At 37.5% G+C, this 21,154-nt stretch overlaps 1 protein-coding gene across 6 annotated transcripts in view; it reads left to right on the top strand.

Annotated features, from left to right (window-relative positions):
- The window catches only part of UMAD1 (UBAP1-MVB12-associated (UMA) domain containing 1), a 257,771-nt gene that overhangs the window by 10,755 nt on the left and 225,862 nt on the right, over positions 1 to 21,154 (top strand). For all 6 annotated transcript variants that reach the window (XM_073238786.1, XM_073238787.1, XM_037019863.2 and 3 more), the window contains exon 2: positions 9,768 to 9,863. In XM_073238786.1, the coding sequence (XP_073094887.1) occupies positions 9,768 to 9,863 (96 nt within the window). The remainder of the gene's footprint in view (positions 1 to 9,767; positions 9,864 to 21,154) is intronic.

Genomic DNA, 21,154 nt, shown 5'->3' with positions numbered 1-21,154 from the left:
ATTCTATTAAAAAACTGGTCATGACCTACTATATTGAGTTTACTTCTGCTAAAGTGTTGGGATCTGCAGTTTGAAAAATATCTATAGATCCAAGATCCATTTCTTTGTTTATTTTGCTTCCTGGGTGTTATTTGTAGGTGGGTGGGGAGTTCTGAGCATAAATCAGAGAGGTGGAATTAATTGGCATTCACACTGTTCTGTGAAGCCCATCTGCAGTATCAGTTTAAATTTCTTTCCTGCACCCCTTTTGCTTATCCTCCCAGATATCTGTACCTTTACCCATTACACCAATATCACAAACCTTCAAAAATTAAAAAACCTAGATGAGATGGAAAAATGAGGGGTGGGGGCTGGGGAGCCTCTGGGTAATCCTAATTGGTAGTCTGAAGTTAATACATTTTAAGAGAGCATAAAATTATATATCTCATACAAATAAAAAATCTGTCAAAGAGTTTACAGAATTCAGTAATTAAGGAGGGAACTAGTAAGACATTATAACTGGTTCAAAAGAGAACTCAAAGTATTACCACACATTTATAGTCAAATAAGGGAATGTTGAGTTTATAAATGGATTCAACATTGGTCACTATCCCCAGGGCAGAAATTAATGCATCCTACCAGGTACTTTTCTATGGACAGGAATTATTTGCATGACTATAAATTTTCTACACGTTATCTCCTACAGAGTTATAACCAAGTCAAAGATAAACAAAGGTGGAGATAACGCTGATGGATTAGCTAGCCAGGATATCCACTAGATTCCAGTGTCTTCTACCATTTTTCCTTATACTGATTCGATTTAGGCTGTTAAACACATTCCTATCCTCAGTCTATGATTTTGCCTCCTGAAGGTACATCCAGTTTGTAGAAAATGTATTCAATCAGCAAAGAATTAAAACAATTTTTGAATTTGTTGCTGTCATCTAAAAAATGGATTTTTACATGATAGTTACATTTCCAGTTTGTCTTTAAAAATCATACATGGTGTCCCTGGGCCCACATTCATTTATAGAACAGAGGGTAGAGCAGCCAAAGGTGCCTTCTATTTTACTTTGTTTTGTTTTATTTATTTCATTTTACTGTTTTAATTTTTACTTTAATTTTTTTTATTTTTAATTTTCAAAAATCTTCTGTTGTGAAATAATATAAAATATTTGGCTTAGCAAAGAGCAAATACTACAAAAGAACCATCAGATGAATATAAACTAGGCATGCATCCTGGTAACAAGTATTAGATTTGGTGCATATTTTTCCATTTTTTTTCCTAAAAATATACAAGCTTATCCCCTCCTTCACAGACAAAATAGCAATGATTTTTGTAATTTTGAGAGCCTGCCAGTTTCATTTTGAAAAAACAAATAATTAGAAAAACTACTAGAAAGGTTAAAATAGTATAAAACAAATATAGTAAAAAGACATCCTTAAAGAATATACAAGAAAAGATATTAAAACAGGCTATTAAAGTATAAGTTAATTATTATATTAGCTAAAATGATATAGTCTAAATAATTTGAGGAAAAATAAGTTACTTCAGCTAAAAAGTTATCTTCTCCAATCGACAGGGTGACAGCAAGATCAGCAATTCTGAGTCCAAAACCCACCAGATTAAATGGGGGTGAGCGCGGGCTCAGAGATTGAAGGGAGGGGATTTACCACAGAGACAGAGACAACTAGGCCTTCAAGCTATATTCCCCGAGGTTCCCAGAGGCCCTGCAGGGGGTCTGCTGCATGGGAGAGGGGAGAGATGCCCTCCCCGCCGAGCGTAAGCCTGGCCCTGTTTTTGTTTTTTGTTGATTTGATTTGTTGTTTTACCTGAGCTGGAAAAGCAAACGCAGATTCGGTTCCAGGCTATCCCAGCTCCAAACCTTCCGCGGCTCTTACTAGTTCCTGAATCCAGACCTCACAAGCCTTTTTGGGGGAAGGGCTCTCCCTCCCTCCCTCTGGGGGTGGACTAGGGCCTGTCTTCCCCTGCAGTCCTGTGTCACACCAGGCTGCGGGCGTTTGGATTTACCACCCCTGGATTACACTGAAGAGGTCAGTTGTTTTTGTAGTTTTGAAATGGGAAACAATATAACATGTTAGTTCTGGTATGATAGCCAAGTATGTTTTTGAAAATTTTGAAGAAATGGGAGTATACTTACCATTTTGATGACAACTAAGGGGGTGTGTATTCATAGTATAATTTGAAATTTCAAATTGGATGATCTCAATCCCTGAACTTTTATATTTTCCATTTGAAATCCGCTGATGTTCATGACTTCAGCTGCCACTTAGGTGCAAATAACTCCCCAAATCCAACTTACTCCTTTCACTGGAGCACTACACCCTATTTTTCCAACTGCATTTTACGTATTTCCATTTGGACCAGTCACTTTGCCTACATCTAGTTTGTCTGAAATGGAATTTATTATATTTTTTCTTTTCTTAAAATGAACTTCCCTTTGCTACTTTTCTTTTTTTATTCACAGTACTATTTTCTTCATTCCCTCAGGCTTGAAACTTCAGTCATCTTGTATTCCTTTCCAACTGTATTTTGTAGAGTTGAGAGTCAGTAGGTCCTCCTTGTCTGTATTTCTTTACATCTCTTCTTTTTCATTTGGATTTCTCTAATCTTGATCCATTCCCTTTTCACAAATTTTCAAGGTTCTTGAATCCACGCTGTCAACCTCTCCAGTGTATTAATCTTTTGAAACACTACTTTCCTCAAGTTTCTAGATTACATATTAACATTAAACAAACCCTGGCATACCACTCTGCATATTCTAACATACTCTTGACTTTTCCACCCTTTCAGTATTAGTCTCTTCTTTTGCAATCTTAATTTCTGTTGCTTATCTTCATGCCATTTAGGGAAGTTAATCCCTTTGCTGTCTTCTAAACACACTGTGCTCTTTGTAGTGATCCCTCTTACCAGAAAGGCCTGCCTTCTCTTTTTCATGTTTGTCTGCACTCTACCCATCAGATGAAGTTAAACTTAAGGCTTCCCTTTTGCAAAGTCTAACGAGGCTCTTCTAATTTTCATTGATCTTTCTGGAATATTTTATACTGTTAATGCTGGTTTTAGTGATACAGCCTTTAATCTCTAGATTAAAACAGTCCAAAGTATGGACCATTATTGTCTTTCGGTATCTCTCTCTCATACAAAATTAGTAAACTTGTTATCTCAGTTTGTATTATTTTTACATGACCATGCAGTTCATAGCCCAATGTACAGAAGAAGAGGAAGATTAGACATTGTTCAGGATTTAAAATTTTCATCAGTATGGAATTTATGTATTTATTGGATTTTGGTGCAAATATGAAGAAAAATATGAATGTGTGTATATGCAGTTATCCCCTGATTTTCAAAAATCTTGTTAGGCCACTTTGCTTTATGCAGTTATACCCTGATTTTCAAAAATCTTGTTAGGCCACTTTGCTTTTATGAAGGACCTACATTTGTACCTGTTTTGCTAATGGAAAGAAATTGGAAGAGGATTTTCACTTACATGAAAAGTGGTGAAAAGGCAGAATACCACTGTTTGTTTTGCAGGGAGCAGTTACAGATACAAGTGCGCACCACAGTGGTTAGAGTAGCACCACCAAGGTCCTTCTCCGGGGACCACACTCAGCATCTCAGTATCAAGCCATCAAAGCTTTGAGCTGTGCCTGTGAGCGTCTGTGCTTTATCATGATCCATTTTGTGCAAGCTGGGTCCTAAGGTATCAGAAAAGCCTAAGAGAAGTTATTTCTTGTGTCTAGGAACACTCAACATTTTTTCCATATAAATTAATGGTAATGGCGTCTTGATGGCATTTTTACTTCAACAGGTTTTATAGGAATGTTCTACTTTCACTGAGTGGATAATTACTTATTTTAATCTTATAGTTATTCTGATTATAGTTAAGTAGGCTGCTGTTAATCACACGTAGAAATTTCAGTCTATTTGATAATATTTACATTATCTAGTAGTCTGCTGAAATTGAAAGAGAATCAAATTGAGAAAACCAGTTTGCCTTAATCCTTTTCTCATGGATAATACTACTTTAAAGGTAAGGCTTAGGATGATAAGGAAAAATAAATATATTAATTGCCCTACACTCCTCCCTTTCAGAGTAATCATGCTAACCCTTTTATATGCAGTCTGTGTATACTATTAGAGACACTCTCCTTTAATTTTTCAGTTTGGCATGAATTAAGAGAGAAAAAAAGCATTTTTTTTTTTCATACAAAGACTGGAAGACACACAAAGTGGTTTAAGAAATTTGAGATAGTTTTCTGAATAATTGGGAACTACAACATTTATATGACATCTAGAATATTATACTAATGATGAATCTTAAAAATAGCTTTGTTGAAGTGTTACCAACATACAATAAATTGCACATATTTAAAGTGTACAGTTTGAAGAATTTTAACATATGCTTATACTCCTGAAACCATCACGCAATCAAGATAATGAACATATCCTCGCCCCAAAAGTCTCCTCGTGCTCCTTTATAATCTCTCCCTCCCTGTACCTCCCCATTCCCTAGGCAACCACTGATCTGCTTTATGTCACTGTACATTAGTTTGCATTTTCTAGAGTTTCCATATAAATGGAATCATCCGGTATAAACTCTTTTTTGTCTGGCTTCTTTCACTCTGCTTAATTTTTTTGAGATTCATGCATGCTCTAGCATATCTTAGGACTTTATTCCTTTTTATTGCTGAATAATATCATGGATATGCCAAGTTTGTTGTCAATTTATCTGTAGTTGGACATTTGGGTTATTTCCAGTTTTGAGCTATCACAAAATGTTGTATGGCATTTGTGTACAAGTGTGGACATATGCTTTCATTTTTCTTAGTTAAATACCTAGAAGGAGAAGTTCTGGGCCATATCATAGGTATATGTTTACATTTTTAAGAAACTGCCAAACTGTTATCCATAGTGGTTGAACTGTATTACACACCTATTACAGTGGTCAAGAATTTCAGGTGCTCCACATTTTTGCTAACACGTGGCATGGCAAGCCTTTTAAATTTTAAATATTTTAATTGGTATGTAGTGGTATCTCACTGAGATTTTAATTTACATTTGCCTATTGACAGATATTGTTGAACATCTTCCCATTCGATTGTTTGCCATCTACATACCTTCTTTGGTGAAATGTGTGTTTCATATTTTGACTTGTTTTTATTGAGTTGTGTTCTTATTGAGTTTTAAGAGTTCTTTATATTTTATAGTCCTTCATCAAATATGCAATTTGCAAGTATTTTCTCCCAGCCTGTGGTTTGGGCAGGTAAATTCTTCATCCACCTTTTTATATTGTGGCAGCTCCAAAAGTCCCATGATTTAGAATTGGGAGGCATTCTGGGTTGGGTCCCAGCTCAGCCAAGGAAGAGTGTTGCTGCTAACTAATAATGGATTTTTTAAGAAGAAATTTTGGTATTTTTCCCTGTTTATAGATATAAAATTTGCTCATTATAGACAACTCAAAAAATACTGAAAATTGTAAAGAAGGCAGTGAGACTGGAACATGTTTGGGAATTCCAAGCAGAGGAGGCACAGCTGTCAAGACCATGTGCCTCAGAAGCGTGAAGGGTTACGGGATACTGGGCTTGCTTGGGACAGCAGGCCAATTACAGGTCTCCTTCACTTTGGGAACTGAGCTCTTAAAATACCATTTTGCTGAGGACTGCCTCAGAAATTCGCTAGGTTTAGGTTCTAGTTTGTTCCCTCAAATATAAGTTGAGTGCTGCATTTGTAGTGCTTGGGCACTGTCCAGCCAAAGCACTTAGTAAATGTTTGTAAGATAAAAATACAAAGTAAGTGAAGGTCTTGAACATAGATGTTGTGCAATTAGTAAATTTCTTTACAGCATAGAGCTGAGCAAGGCTTGGGAAATAGGGATTGATAAAGACAGAGAATTAATTAGATGTATTTGACTAATATTGGGGAATATTATATTAAAGTCCAATACAAATGTAATTAAGTGTTAGGGGCTCCTTGTCTCTGGTGCTTTGTTGATTAAAATCACTCAGTTTAGGTGCCAGAGGGACTTGCTTTAAAATTCTAGCTCTGCTACTAAGGATTCACATAAACTCTGAGCAACACTTAACCTACTTTACTTCAATTCTTTCACTTGCCCATTGTCAATTATTGTATGTACCTGATTGTAGAGATAGAGTATACAGAGCATTTTGTATGGTGTCTGACACATTGTAGGAGCTCAGCAGATGTTAGTGGGGTTATAGTAAATCCCCACTCCTTCCCACTTTCTCATCTTAGGCAGGGTAACTAAATGTGGATGCTGGAGTGGTGACCTAAATATGAAGCTTTCCCATGGCAAGTTGCTCATAGAGGGGATATCTTAGAAGTATTTGCCAGGATAAATTTTTATACCACTGTTTTTTTTCAGTGATATGAAAAAGTATCAATGGGATAAAGACAATTTTGTTATAGATTTTAGTGTCTTGGGACATAGTCTTTTCATGCATGGAGTGATTTATTATAAAGATAGATGGTGAAACTTACCATTAGGTAGGCACCTAGTGGAATGAATCATTAATGTCAGCAGCGGTATTGATCATACAAGGGAAGTCTTTCTTGTATTGTAAAATTGGAAACATATTCCTATAGAGACATCTTGAGGTGGACTATTATAGAGGAAGGAGTTAATTAAGGTGGTGGTTAGGTTGGCAGAATGATAGGTGTGAGGGTGACTGGTAGTTATGTAACAATTTTAGAGCTGTTTCCAATGGATTTGTAGTAAACTAGCTTTTGCTGCTGCTCCGAGTTTTCTTGCACCGTTTCTGTTCCCTTTCCCTTATTCCTGGCCCATTTCTTCCATTCCTGGAAGTTTCTTGACTCTTGAAACCTAAATTATCCCTCCTTTTCTAAATACTTTGGAGTTTTATGATCTAAAATAATGGATTGTAATATTATGCATTGCCAATAAGTCATATGATCAGTTGCTGCAGCCTGTATATTATTTAAGTTCGATGTTTTAAGTCATGAAAAACTTAAATGCATCTGTTAATTACTTAAGTTATAAATTCTGTACAAAATACTTGTATTAAAAAGAGATTCTTGCACTATAGCTGGGTTTGTTCTGGCTTTCAGAACAACATAACAACATAACTAAACTTTCGAGAATGACTTATCAGAGCCACCTTTGTGATTTCCACATTTGTTCCATTTCCATTTGGTTGCCAGACAAGAAAAAGTACTGGGAATTCAAGAAGTTCTATTAAAAAGCTTTCTTTATGTATTAGAACAGGAACCACTTTTTAAAGGGCCTCTCTTTTTCTGTGTCCCCAAAGCTCCTTGTTACAGCATTCTAATGCCATGTGATACAGTGAACTAAGCCACATGGCCATACCTACCTGCAAGGAGGATAGAAAACTACAGTCATGGTGTATCATACGGGCAGAGAGTCAGTGAGCAGCCCTAGTGATTCTGTGGTTCTCATTTGCAGTCACCATATACTCAGCTCTCTCTTCCTACCATGGCAAAATAACTCACCCTTCCCCAAGGGCAGTAACGCATATCTCTCCATTCAGTCACAGCATCACGCACAAAGTTCATCTCTCTGTCAGGTCCAGAGGTGGCACTTCTCCGTCTGGAGACTTCATGCAATAAAAAGACCAGTAGCCTGTCCCTTTTGTCCCGTAATGGAACTGGGAAACATTACTGCCATTCAGAAAGGGGAGGAATGGAAGATAAACATAGTGGTAGCAATTCTGAAATTCCACTGAGCAGGCATTTGGGGGGACCCCCATTTTGGGTTGGAGAATGCTCATTAATTATGCCCTGATTCTGCTGCCTGGGAGAGCCCTCCATCCATTGGTCTCCATGCCAATTGCCTCCAACCTCTTAGAGTTTTTTCCTTTTCCAGTAACTTCCTTATCTACCCCTGAAGTGAGCACTGGAGAATAGACCCTCTGTGGGGGTGGAGCAGTATTCTCTGGCAGCTTCATGTCTGTAGGGTTGTTTTATAATCCAATTGTCATAGTTTTCTTTTAATCCAGACTGGTGGTCTTTTTGGCAATACAGTTCTCCAAAATTTTGCTGGTTTCTTATCTATTTCATTCTGCTCAGCTTGATGTGTTAATAGCTAGACCTACCATTTCTGCTAGATATAACCTGCAAATTTGCTACTTTTCTCAACTTTTTCATCCCTACAAGTGCCCTCTCTCTATTTAGGGCTATTTTTTCCTCTACCAGGCTTCAGTTGGGGACCTACCCACTTCCTTTCTTTTTCCTAAACCATTTTATCCAAAGAGAAAGAATTTACTAAGTGCCAATTAATCAGGTTTGATGACTATACTACTGATTTGTTCCTTACTCACGATTGAGTTCTAGTCAACTGTTGTTCTTTCAGAGGTTTTCTCCATTTTATTTTATATTTGTTTGGGATTGAGAATTTAGTAGTTCCTTCCAGTCTTTTAAGTCTTTGAATTTCAACTCTATTTTCATACATTCCTGCTTATAAACCAACCAGTTCTTTTCTGGTATCATTTCTTTGTTGCATAAGTTTCTCTTTATCTTAATCAGTTATTTTTCTTTTCATCTCACTCTTGTCTCTTCATCTTTTCCATTTTCTTTTTCAACTAATCTTGTTTTTCACCGTTTTCATACAGGCCATGTATTCTATTGAGGGTGCCAAACTATTTCCAGACTTTTCTTTTGGATCCATCACAATATACAGTGAGCTCCTTCTTTGAGGATTTCAGAGCCTGTGCCTTTTCCTTTACATGGCTTGTTTTTTTTCTTCTCCATTTTTTATTTCTTTAAAAAGTGAAATCTGCCAGATATGTTTTCTGTCAACCAATAGGCTCTTTTACCATTTACTTGAATCTGCAGCTCAGAGCAGGTTGACCAACACAAATCCCAGTACAATTACGTTTCTAGAAAGCTTTTGCTTAGATAAAATCCTTACTTGAAGTTCCTGCTTGGTTTTCCAGTGTGCGTGGAATGTATGAAAACTAAAAAATGGAGCCCTTGCTGCCACCAGGATTAGTCCATTCTTTGCTCTTACGTTGTTTTGCTGATAGGGACAGTCCTCAGTGTAATGTGTCCTTCCAAGGTCCCTTCACCTTGCTTCCCAGCTGTTTTCCAGGAATTGTTTCCCTGCCTGAATGTTCAAACATGGGTGGAGGAAGAGGAGAGAGGGGTGTGTGGGGTGTGTGGGGTGTGTGTGTGTGTGTGTGTGTGTGTGTGTGTGTGTGTTCGGGGCAGCACACAGTAAGACCACCAACACAAGAATCCTGCACTGATGGGCATTTAAAGTTGACCACATTATTACAGTGGGTAAATCAGTGTCTTGAGTGTCTGAATCAGGTAAGCAAGTGTAGAGGATGTTTGAGATGCCTTCTTTCTTTATACAGGTGGCCTCAGTTTTATGAGGCTTAAGCTAGTTACGGCATAAGAAGAAACCTGGACAGGCCTTTTTTTCCCCTTTCTTCAGTCCAGTGTCTGATTTATGGTTAGCAAGATCATTCTAGATTCTGTTGTTACCTGTTGATTTTAGTTTCATGTGGAATAATCTCTTGGGTTATTTCCTGTTTGTTCAGAAATTGAGAAAGGTTGCATGAGTTAAGGCACACATGGTTTTAAACTGGAAGTCCATACCCCTTAACTTCTGACTTTGTCTTCTGACATGTGAGGCTCCTGTTCTTAAGTCTGGGAATAGAATTACTAAAAGTAATTATTGTGATACCTTTGCATTTGGCTTTCTACAAAGAGGGAAACGTTCTACGGTTGCCTCTGAATTTGGCATTATATGGTGTTTCTATTGCAGAAGCAGCAAAGGCAATGTTTCACTTCTTCAGAAAGCCTCCGGAATCTAAGAAGCCCTCAACGCCAGAGACAGAAGCAGATGGATTTGTCCTTTTAGGTGAGTCTCTTTAAGCAACAAAATTATATTAGAAGAATTGTATTTCCTTTGAAAGATTACTTGAAAATTATGTGATTCTAGAATTACTTTATATATATGAAGTCTAAAAATAAAGGTCATCAGTCACTTAAGAATATTGTCGTCAGGTCAGATGCATCTTATGTATTGGTTTGGATGTATCCTTCAAATTCCATTTGCAAAATCATCCTGTTTTTTCTGCCCGATAAGCTAGTCAACCTTTTTAAATGTGAAAAACCAAAAATCTTGAAGACTCCTTGACAAATTCAAGTTCTGTTTTATAAATAGCACCAAAGCTTGCTTCTTAAATTAGCATCTGAAATTAAGTATTTCCTGAAGTATAGTTGTAAATCTAAGTATGTTAAATAATTGTCTCCTAAGTGTTTGTTAAAACTAGTTTACTTTCTGTTATAAAATTAATATCTGCTAATTATTAAGATTTGAATGGCTTTAAAAAAGTATTTCTTTCCACCAAATACTATGCTGTTCCCAAGGGGAATTTGGAAAAGTAACATTTCCTGCATGTCATTGTGCCTTTCCCCCCAGGAAGAAATTTTCTGTTTGGCTAGTTCCTCTCAGAAATTCTCTCCTGAAGGGTGGTGAGGAGGAGCCAGAAGCCAGTGTCCCCATTTGGCACACATTCACTTCCGCTGTGGACTTCCTCCCACCAAGTCCAGCTCCTTCTCTGAAAGGATTTGCACGAACCACTGCATGGTTGTTCTCTGGCATGCTTCTCCAGTGTTTCTCTTTCCAGGTTCTGGTTTCCTATGTCTTACTCTCCTTTGCTTGGCCCAGTCAGCCTGGGGTCCCTCAGCATTGGCAAATGCTCTGTATGTTTGGAGAAGTGGAAGATGGCTCTTTAGGTGATCCTGAATTTTCAGCTTAGGCCAGGGCTCACTCCCTGCCACTCATCAGAAGCATGGGTGATGGTTCTCTGCCTCTTGAGCTCTATAGATTCTGGCCTCTCACAGGAAGGACACAGGGGTTTTGCCCCTCTGGCCTTCTTATATATCTTGGCTTTAACCTCTGGGAGACCAGAATTGAGTTTCTCTCATGCCTAAACCTTACAGTAGAATTTCCCATCTTTTCACAATCAAGTTCTGGCAGACCTGTGTGTTTTTCTGACTCTGCTTCATATAGCCTGGGACAGGGGCTGTAGCTAGAGGGGCCAGAGTTGTTTTCTCTCTGACCAGGTCCCCTACACTTTAAGCACAATAATGGGGCTATCTGACCAAGGCTGGCAGTTTTTCTGGGGAGCTTTCTGACGGAGATAAGGTGGGGTGCTGTGGTTAAAGTGGACCCTTCCTACTGTGTCAGGAATTTGTGCCTTGGCTTCCAAGTGAGAACTGGCTCTCTCAACACCAACTTCTGTTTCTTAAAAGCTGTGAAATTTCTGCTTCTTTAGGAGTTTCACAATAAATCTTCTCTCTGATATTTGCTTCAACCAAGCCTGGTTTTCCACTCTTTGTTCTGCATTCCCCATTTTAGAACCTTTCTGTAGTCTTACATATGCAGAGAACTTTGCTCTTTTCTGTTGTTTCATGATTAGAAATCAACATTATTCTTTTTGTTATCAAATAGCCACTTAAAGGGGTTGAGTTTAGTGCACAGACATCTTTGAGAGCACACGCAACTTCTAAAGCTGGACTTCGGACACGCTAGACTTCTTCACCTGCATAGCTCTGTCGCCTGCCACTTTGCAGCATTTTAGAGGTAAGTTTTAACCACAACTGAAAAAACACCTGGTGCTGCTCTTTCTGGAGTTACCTTCACTGTCTGGTAGCTTGTAGCATGTAGATATTAGATCACTAACCCAGTACAGGCCCGGTTTCCAGGGTATTTTGCCTTAGCAGATAAAGCTTATCTGCTGTGGACCTTTCCTCTTGTAGGAAAGACTCTGGTTTAAGAAGTGGTCGTTAATTGAATCTCAGAAGACACAGAAACTTCCACATTTGCTAATTCTTGCCAGAATTTCCAGCACTTAATTGTGCAAATATGCTCTCATGTACCAGCTGCTCCATCTGATATATCTACACTTTAATGGTGCATTTTCCCAAAAGCTAACATGTTGTATTTTGAGGGAGTTTCCCTGAAACCATCTTGGACTGAACATGATTGGTGTGCCCTGCACCATATGTCCCCTTCAGTGTTGGTGTCTCTGGCACTCATGGTGAGGAATCACTTCCGTCACAGTTCCAGGATCATGATGTAGTTGGAATGCAGCTGGGTGCTCCACCCTCACTCACATGATCCAAGCCAGACAAGTCCTCCAAACGTCAGCTGAGTCCTCCTTGTCCTTCAGCTCCCATATCTGCGGACGCTTGTCTCTGTTAAACCCCATTTCCCCCCAGGTGCAAAGCTCTACCCTTTCACCGTTTTCCAGGGAAAATCCTTGCCTACCTACTGTTCTGTGGGTTTAGTTACTTGCCCAAAGTTTTGATGGCATCAGTCAGCTCACATCTTGGCTCTTCCTTCCTCTCTGTATTCTTTCTCTTTTTGTCAGTCACACTGTGTCCTTCCTTCACAGGAGCATCTCAGAGGCACTACAGTGAAGTTCAAACCAGACCCCCTGGGCTTGTATCCTGGCTCCACAACTTACTAGAGTTACCATCCCGAGGGAGGCAAAACTTGACCTCTCCCCTGTCAGTGTCTCTGGCTGGATCTGAGAGTCACATAGACATAAGGCAGATTAAGAGGAGAAAAGCATGCAGATTTTTACCTGTATATGAGAGCCTCCATAGGAAAATGAAGACCCAAAGAAGTGGCAACACCTAGGAGCTTATATACTGGGTTGAACAAAGAGGCATTGTGGAAAAGTAGCTTAAATATGTGGGGAGACCAAAGGAGGTAAGAGTTGTTAGAACAAGTTTCTGTTTGTACAGTTCTTTTGGCCTCAACTCCCCATCTCTGGCGATAAGAATGTTCCTTTCTTCTGGGCATCTTCCAGGAGGGTTTAATCTCCGGCTTTCAGGGAGAAAGGATGGGCAGAGTGCTCTCTTCTTGTGCTTCAGTTAAAAATAATCCTAATGCCAAAGTGGCACATTGGGGGTGGTATATCTGCCACCCTTCTTCACCACTTGGGGCAAGTTTGTTGGGTGTCATTTAGCTTATCTAGAAAAGGAACATAACAGTGCCAATCCCATGGGTTTATTGAGGATATTAAGAGTCAACGTGAGTAAAATATTTAGAACAAATTCTGTGAATGAAGAGGTAGTATTATATCTCAGTACAGGTGAGGACTTAGCTTTTCCAATTCCTGTAGCAAACATACAACAGATCTGGAATTAGCCCTGGCAGTCTGACTTCAGAGCCTCTCCTTTTAACAACTGAGCTATTCATCTTTTTTTTAATGTCATATTATCATTTTTAATTTTAAGATATTATGACAGTTTAAACTCCTTAAAAAAATTGTTAATTGTATTCCTTACTGTTCAAAAGAGAAAATGCTGGGTATTTTTATTTGTTTCTGTTTTTAAATAGAAGAGGGTTGATTGTTTTATTGTTCATAAAGTTTGGCTTTAACTTTGGCTACCCCAAACTTTTCCTATTTATTTAATATTTTAAATATTAAAAATACTGCAGAAAGCTATAATCTCCTTAATGAAGTTGAGATTGGAAGATGGCATACATTATTTAGTAAAAAAAAGCCTTCAACAGTTATGGGCTTAACTGAATTGACTGATGAAAGGACAGATTATTAAGAATATAGTTGTTGTTAAAAATAAGATGGTAACCTCTCTTTTCTTTAAACTGATTTGTTCTGCTAAGTTGCTTTTTAAAATCATGATTCTATGCTGACATATAATATCTACTTCAGTCTCAGAGCATACTGTGTAAAATACTTTTTGGAAAATGTCAATTCGATCAAATGGTAGATACAAAATGCTTTTATTAACATGCTCCGTACTTGGAAACACGTATTTTGGTTATCACATATCCACATAACTTTCTTTGTCCTCATGTGCAGTAGATACATTATAGGAAAATAAATTATTGATTTTGTGTGTATTAACTTCTAAGTGATAAAATCAAATAAGGATGTAGAAACATGATTGTATTTATAACAACAACTTCTTATCAACATGGATTCCACAGAATTTGTTAGATTATCATCACATGTGGCCTTTATAACCTGTTTCTAAAAAGCTTGGAGTAAATTATGTTGTTAAAGGTATAAATTATTTATTTTTTCCTCACTTGAGAATACCTTTTACCCTAGGCAAGCATTCCTGCCTAACACAAATAGGTTTGAGGTCACAGTTACTAGATGACATTGCTGGGTCACTGAAGTCAACACCTCATGACTTGAAATTCAGGGTCCAGGCAGAGCCTTGGCACTTTTGTTGATAATATGAATATTATCAACAAAAACAGGGCTGTTCATATACAACTAGCTTACTTTGGGACAGAAAGCTTTTTCTCATGTTAAAGTTTCCAAAGCTTTTAACCTTTGTAAAATGTTGAGTGTGCTGAATAAGAATAAAGGGGAAAAAAGCCTACTAGAAAAACATCCTTTCCCTTGTAACCAGCTCCTATTCACATAAGAAGGTTAATAGCTATTCATGCATTCCGTAATGAAGTTGAAGTAATCCTCCAGGGTGCTCATTTGACACAAAAACAAATTGCAGTTTTCATTTGCATCACTGGGTGGCGATTTTTCTTAGTATTGTGCCACTGTTTAAAATCCCAGCAAGCATGGTGCTATTTGTAATTACCAGGGTTTTCTTCTGTTATGACATGTTTAATTGTACTTTTAAGACATTATCTTTAAGTTGATTACAAATTTACTACTGTAGTGTGCAACCTCATAGTTATTTTGAATTAGGAGAAAGGGTATGTATGTGTTGCCTAGATGTTGGCATATAATTCCTTCCAAAACTAAGGCAAAGGCATGAATTAACTTATTATATTATAGCAAAAAGAAGGAAAAATAATAGTAACAAAAAACCCTCCCCAGAATATAAAATGAAAAGGAATATCTTAGATCACTGCTGTGCTGTTTGTGTTCACTAACGTTGTGACCAGATATGGAATACACCTTTGGAGCAGGCCGAATAAAATCGGGTGAGCACCATTACAGAGATTAAAGGAATTGGGTTACAGTACATCTGAAATTCATGTATTTCAGACTCTGCAGGTGCTTCTCAGAGTAGGGCATAGGAACTTCTAGTTTCCATTAAGCTAATTATTTTGTAAAGCTGACTGAATTTAGAATCAGAGTTTAGTAATGCACAGCAGCTTGAATTCATCTTTTAAGAATTGCTATTGAAATATGTAATTTATTTCTGTATTCCAGTTTAAATGATAAGTCAGATTTTGAAAAGTAGTGGGGTATTTTTATGATTATCTCTTACTGTATTCCTCATCCTGGGAATCACTCAAACCATGTTTATACACACTAAAGTCAAACCACCACATTTTTATATGGAACTTTTTAGGTAATCGCTTCATATCTAAGTTCTTTCCTTTATTTAAAAGTAGAAATTTAGCTGTATACTATAAGATATATGTTCCAAGAAATGAGGAATGTAAGTCACTTTGATTCTGTCTAGGGCTGAAGGCTTTAATTAAAACAGCAATGACAAAAACTAAACAGATTTTCAGCATGTGCTTCCTATTTTTACTCCATGTTCTTACAACAGAAGTATACCAAATGTCTAAAAAAAATTAGTGTTTATGGCTAAAGAAAAGCAACTGACCCTGTTAAAATCGCTTTACCCATGTACTATGATACCCCCAAACCTCAAATTATAATTAATTTACTTGGCATTCTTTGCTTTTTTATTGCTGACTTTTCAATTCTAAAGCAATGCACCAGGATTTTTGAACTAACTTTATCATGCAGTTGTTTATTTTTCCACTAAGAAATGTGGAGTTATGTGTCTAATAGAATTCAGAGTTTTCACATGTAGTGGTTCCTAATTCTGGTTCACCTATTAATCTAGTCGCAGTGGAGTTGGTGAAAATGTTTAGGCAAGGCTGTCTTAATAAATAAACAAATAAGGAGCCTATTTGTTGATAGAAAACATATCTGGCATGTAGCTCCTGCCTTATCTCCTGAATGTGCCAAGTGAGAGGGAACTTCACTGGACTGCTAGGGGCTGGGGAGGGGTGTCGTTCCACTGTCCTGAGAAGCAGAACTGAGCCCTCTGTTTCACACAATTAATTGTGAGAAAGTCACCATCATGGGACTCAAATGTAAATGAGGGATCTGTCTCCCTAACTTCATACTGTAAACCTGCTGTGCATTAGGGGGCAGTTGGGAAGTGTACTGGTGCTGGGGCTTAGTCCTGCACTCTGGTTAGACAGGCCTGGGGTTTGGCCCAGACACTGTTTTTGTGTTTTGTTTTCCAGAGTTCCCCGGATCGTTCTAGTGTGTATGCAGGGCTGAGAATCACTGCAGTACACTCCCTATAATTTAGTAATTGTATGCCATCAAATAATGTGTTAGGACACTTTGAAGAAGGCCTCATAAAAGTACAAAGTTACAGTTTCTCTTCCTCTGTAGTTTAGCCATAAACAAATAAACAAAGAGCAAATAAAACCACAGAATTTCTAGGTTAAACACACTTCCTTTTAAACATTAAATAGGTAAAGAGCACAAAACTTCAAAATTCTAAAAGATGAAATCTGTTTCTTAATATATTTGGAACCATAAGATTTTTTTATCATTAGAGCAATTGAGAAACATTTTGTTAACTTAATTATACAAATGTGAATTCCAAGTGACCTATAACTCTTTTTGTCTTTAGCTATAGTACATCTATTTGACAGATTAACACCTGTAAACTCTTCAGAAGAACTCTGAGGTACTTTTCCTTCGAACTGAAACCTAGTGGCAGTCATATTTTTAGTATAGCTATTTGGGAGTCGTTGACTGGTTTACTGTGGTGCTATTTCCTGGAGGGCATTTAGTCAGTACAATGTCGGTAGAGAAAAAATTTACATATGCACACCATATTCCATGAATGAGTTTCCTCTAGTATTTCTGTAGAGGCTTTCATAATTCTGTGTGTTCCATATTTGCAACTATTTAACTGAAAAATAATGATGAATAGCTTTTCTATTATAACTTAAAGTTTATTTTTATTTCATTCTGTTGAAAGAATAAATAATGAGAATGAGAATCAAAGTAAATGTACAGTATGATCATTGTACTTGGTACTAGTAATTCACATGGGGTTGGAAGACCTAAATATTGTTTTTCTGTTCATCTTAATACTGTAGTATTCTTTCTATATTTTAGTGTTTATCTTATTCAGCATTTGTTTTTTCCCATTGAATGCAACCAAAGCATATTGAGAAGGGAAGAATTCTTACTGAGTCACACATTAATCTTCACAAATATGTATTTCTGAAAAACGAATTTTCCTGTATTGTAATAGATTTATGGTGTTAGCTCGGAGTAGCATTATCTAATAAACTAAGCCGAAAAAAAGTCTTAAATTAGTGTGATGTAGTCTTCTCTTATTGTAGTATTCATTAAATGAATATTCTTCAGCACCTTCTCTGTCTCAGGCACTCTGCTCTTTGTTAAAAATGCTTGAAATTCTTGGGCCTCACCCATATCTAGTGAAACAGAATCTTTGGAACTATAGCTTAAGAATCAGCATTTTAAAAAAGCAAAAATGCAGTGATTTTTATGTGTGCTGATATTTGAGAATTGTTGGAATAATTATTTTATAAGGTGTGGTGGGGAACTAAAACTTCCCAGGCTATGAGACACACTGTGTTAAGTATGTAGGTTCAGAAGAACTTGGGGCATATTCAGGGCCAGTGAAAAGTTCTTCGTGGCTCACTAGAGAGGGTGTTTCAGGGCTGCTGAGGAGAAATGATTCTAGAAAGGTGGTTTGTGATGGATGGGTGTTGTGTGCTATTTTGAGATGTTAGAATTTTATCCCATTGGCAGTAATGAACTATCAGATATTTGACCACTTTAAAGCAATGAAATAGTGTTTTGGATTTTTTTTAAATCAGAAGTTTATTAATAATTTTTAAAACAGAGGTAATTGTTGTAGTTTCATTAAGATTAAAAATTATTTTAGTGAAAAAACTGATTGCAGCATCATCTCCTGAATGCATTACTGAAGAAGTGTTGCAAGTATAGTCATACCAGATTGACAGGATATGACAGAAGCACCCAATATACCAATGAATTGTGTAGGACCGTCATGCTTCAGGACATTAGATCAAAACCTTAAGTGCATCTTTTTCTGTATCCTGTGTTTTCAACATGATATAGGGGCAGAAACTACTAGTTGTCCCTCAACATCTGTCTCCACTTCTTTCTTAGTTCATAGTATTTTTTTCTTGCTTGTGGCCATTTTGCAATTACATGTGGAATTGTGATGAATTTTCTGGGTAGTGGAAAAGAAGAAGAAACATACTTCAGGTTCTAGGAAACTTTTAAAAACACAGCTGGTGTGTACCTTCCCTCCCCTTTGCTCACCTCCCTCCCAACTCCTCTCTGGTGTGTGGCTATAATGATTTGGTTACTAGCTGCCATCTTGGACCAGGAGGACTAGGGTACATTGTGAGGATAATTGAAGAGATAGCTGGGAAGACCCAGGTCCTGGAAGACTGTGGAGTTGCCTCACCAGCCCTGTAATGCTTTCCTATGAACTTCCTTTATGTGAGACAGGAGTGAACTTCAGTTTTCTGTGAGCCACTGTTTTGACATTTGTAGGTGAAAGAAACCCTAATATGGTACTGAATTGGAACCATAATATTTGGATTCCAAGTTCCATCATTTACTTGCTGTGTGATCAGGGAAGCTACTTACCATTTCAGCCTTGTTTTCCTTACATATATAATGTTAATACCATCCTGGTTTCCTCATTACAGTGTTAGATGAAATGAATGAGGGAACTATACAGACTTCTTCATTGACAAAAGTGAGAAGAAGTTTTAATTCACTTGAGAGTTCTGATCAGTTCAGTGAAATGCTTGGGAGGATGAGTCTGAGCCCACATCTAGGCTTAGCTGGAAAGAATGTTGTGATCATTAATGGTATATGTTGTGGGCAAGGGACTAGTGAGCACCCTACCAGTGCCACATATAGGCCTTTCCCCAGCTCCAACTGGAAGGTCACCACACATTTATGCAATGAGTCCACCAGAAAGTCCATTCATATCCAGTAAAAGCTGTTTAAAGTGTGCATTAACTAGGGAGCATAATCAAAGCATTGAGAATTGCTCCTACACTCTCGTTATTCGTTAAACTAGAAACTGACTCAGCTCTTACAATTGGTGTTTACATCAAAATGGCATATACTTTTATAGCTATGTATGTGTGTGTGCGTGCAATTTTTAATAAGTTAAGTATACTATACTAAAGCCTTACATTATTAATGACTTAAAGGAGTCATTGTCCTGAAATTTTTCAGTGTTATAAATCAGATAGCTCAGCTCTAAGTTTATGGGATGACTTATTTTTATTTCCGGCATATATTATTTCCTGATACACAAATTGAAAATATGCTTGGCAGCACCCAAGGAAAACAACAACCCTTAAAATAGTTTGTTGATGGATTGGGTGAAGGAGTTGATAAGCTGGAAGGAGACAACCAGTCATTGTCTCTGTTGCTATCACTATGTCAGGGCTTCTTAGCCATGAGAAGTTTGGGGGTCAGAGTGGAGTGGTCTGAAATTATAGGCAAAATTTTGTCTTTATGTTTTTCTGGGGAGAAGGGTCTCTGCATTTCATCAGATTTTCAAAGGTCTGTGACTCTGGAAAGGTTAAAGAACTGCTTTTCTAGGTGTTGCTATGTATACCAATGTTTACTAGCCACTGTTTTGATTTTAATGTCAGTGATAGTGTAGTCATTGTCAGAGGTGGGTTACATCTCAATGGCCACTTTTAACTCATTTGGCCTCAGAAAATAGAATGACTTTTGAGCAGGGAATAATTACTATTATGCAAGTACATAAGATGAGATGTCTGTAAGGAGGTTACGATCTAAGTGGCAAGATATGCCAAAATAAAAATTAAGTAACATTATAAAAATTAAAAAACAATAATAAACACTTAAGGTGTTTGATGGAATGACTTGTAGCATGATGGTCCCATACAGTTCATTTGTTTGCAGTTTGTCTCATCAGTTCAACCTGGTATAAGTACACTTGTATACTTTTCCACTGATGCATTTTTTTTTTTTTCATTAAAAGAAACAACAACAAAAATAGGCAAGGGATAATGGAGCTATACAGATCCCAAACTATGACGGGAGAAGTTTTTCCCTTGTTATATTAAATGTGTAATTAGTAATGAGTAATGAGAGTTTGCTTTTGGTTTGCCCTTGCACGGACCTCTTGTTATTTTCATCACGAGGATTTTCTACTCCCAAGCCTTCACGCAAGTGTGTCCTTGTGCAGAGTGCCCGGCCTGTTTGACTTTGTCTGTATCCTGCTCTGTTTTCAGATCTCACGTGAAGTCCTGTCTCTAGGTCTCTACTGTCTGTCTCTAGATAGCTTTGATCTCATAATGTAAATTTTCTTCCATCATTTATTTGCTTCTTGATCATATAGTATCTTGTAGCAGTTCCCATATTAGTCTTTGTAATATTATTTAAACCATTATTAAATGTGTATCAGTGCTATGACTTCCATAAAGTATATCCTCAGTCCACATACTGTTAACAGGTTTTGGAATGACTTCCGAATCATTTAGTGTCTGGTTAGAAAATGTGGTAATGTCTTCTATTAAGATGTTTTTCCAGTGAAAATACATCTTTGTTTAACTTAATGTCACCTATCACCTGGACTTAAGTGATACTAATTTTAGTTACTGTATTAATGCAAACTGAATGAAGCATTCAGAGCATGTTTGCCTACCCTGAATTCATTCTCCATTCTTCCACACTTCAAAGTATTCACCTTCCTCTGCAAGACCATGTGTTTCAGTAGAGACTGCCTGTATTCCTAGCCCTGGGAGGTCAATTCTTATTTGTCTAGGCCAATCAGGATGGGCCAATCCATCTTGCCAGTGATTAGTTTCAGAATGGACACCAGTGATGAGTCTGACTAATTGGATGTAAAGGAAGGTCAGCTGAGGGGCTCATAGGCAGCTACTGAAGCAATGGCCACGTCTTCTCTTGGCTGCTGTTTTATCTGTAAGAAATGCCTGATGAGGTTGCATCCATCATTGCCATCTTTGCTGAGGGGACAGAGGTAGCATGTCAAAGATTGTAGAATAATATAAGGAAGCAACCTGGACCATGATGACTTTGTTAAACTCATATATTTACTAGCCTGGGAGCTGTTGACCTCTAGACT

This window comes from Manis javanica, chromosome 6 (assembly GCF_040802235.1).
Source record: "Manis javanica isolate MJ-LG chromosome 6, MJ_LKY, whole genome shotgun sequence".
NCBI lineage: Eukaryota > Metazoa > Chordata > Mammalia > Pholidota > Manidae > Manis > Manis javanica.
This window is presented reverse-complemented; position numbering and strand designations above follow the sequence as displayed.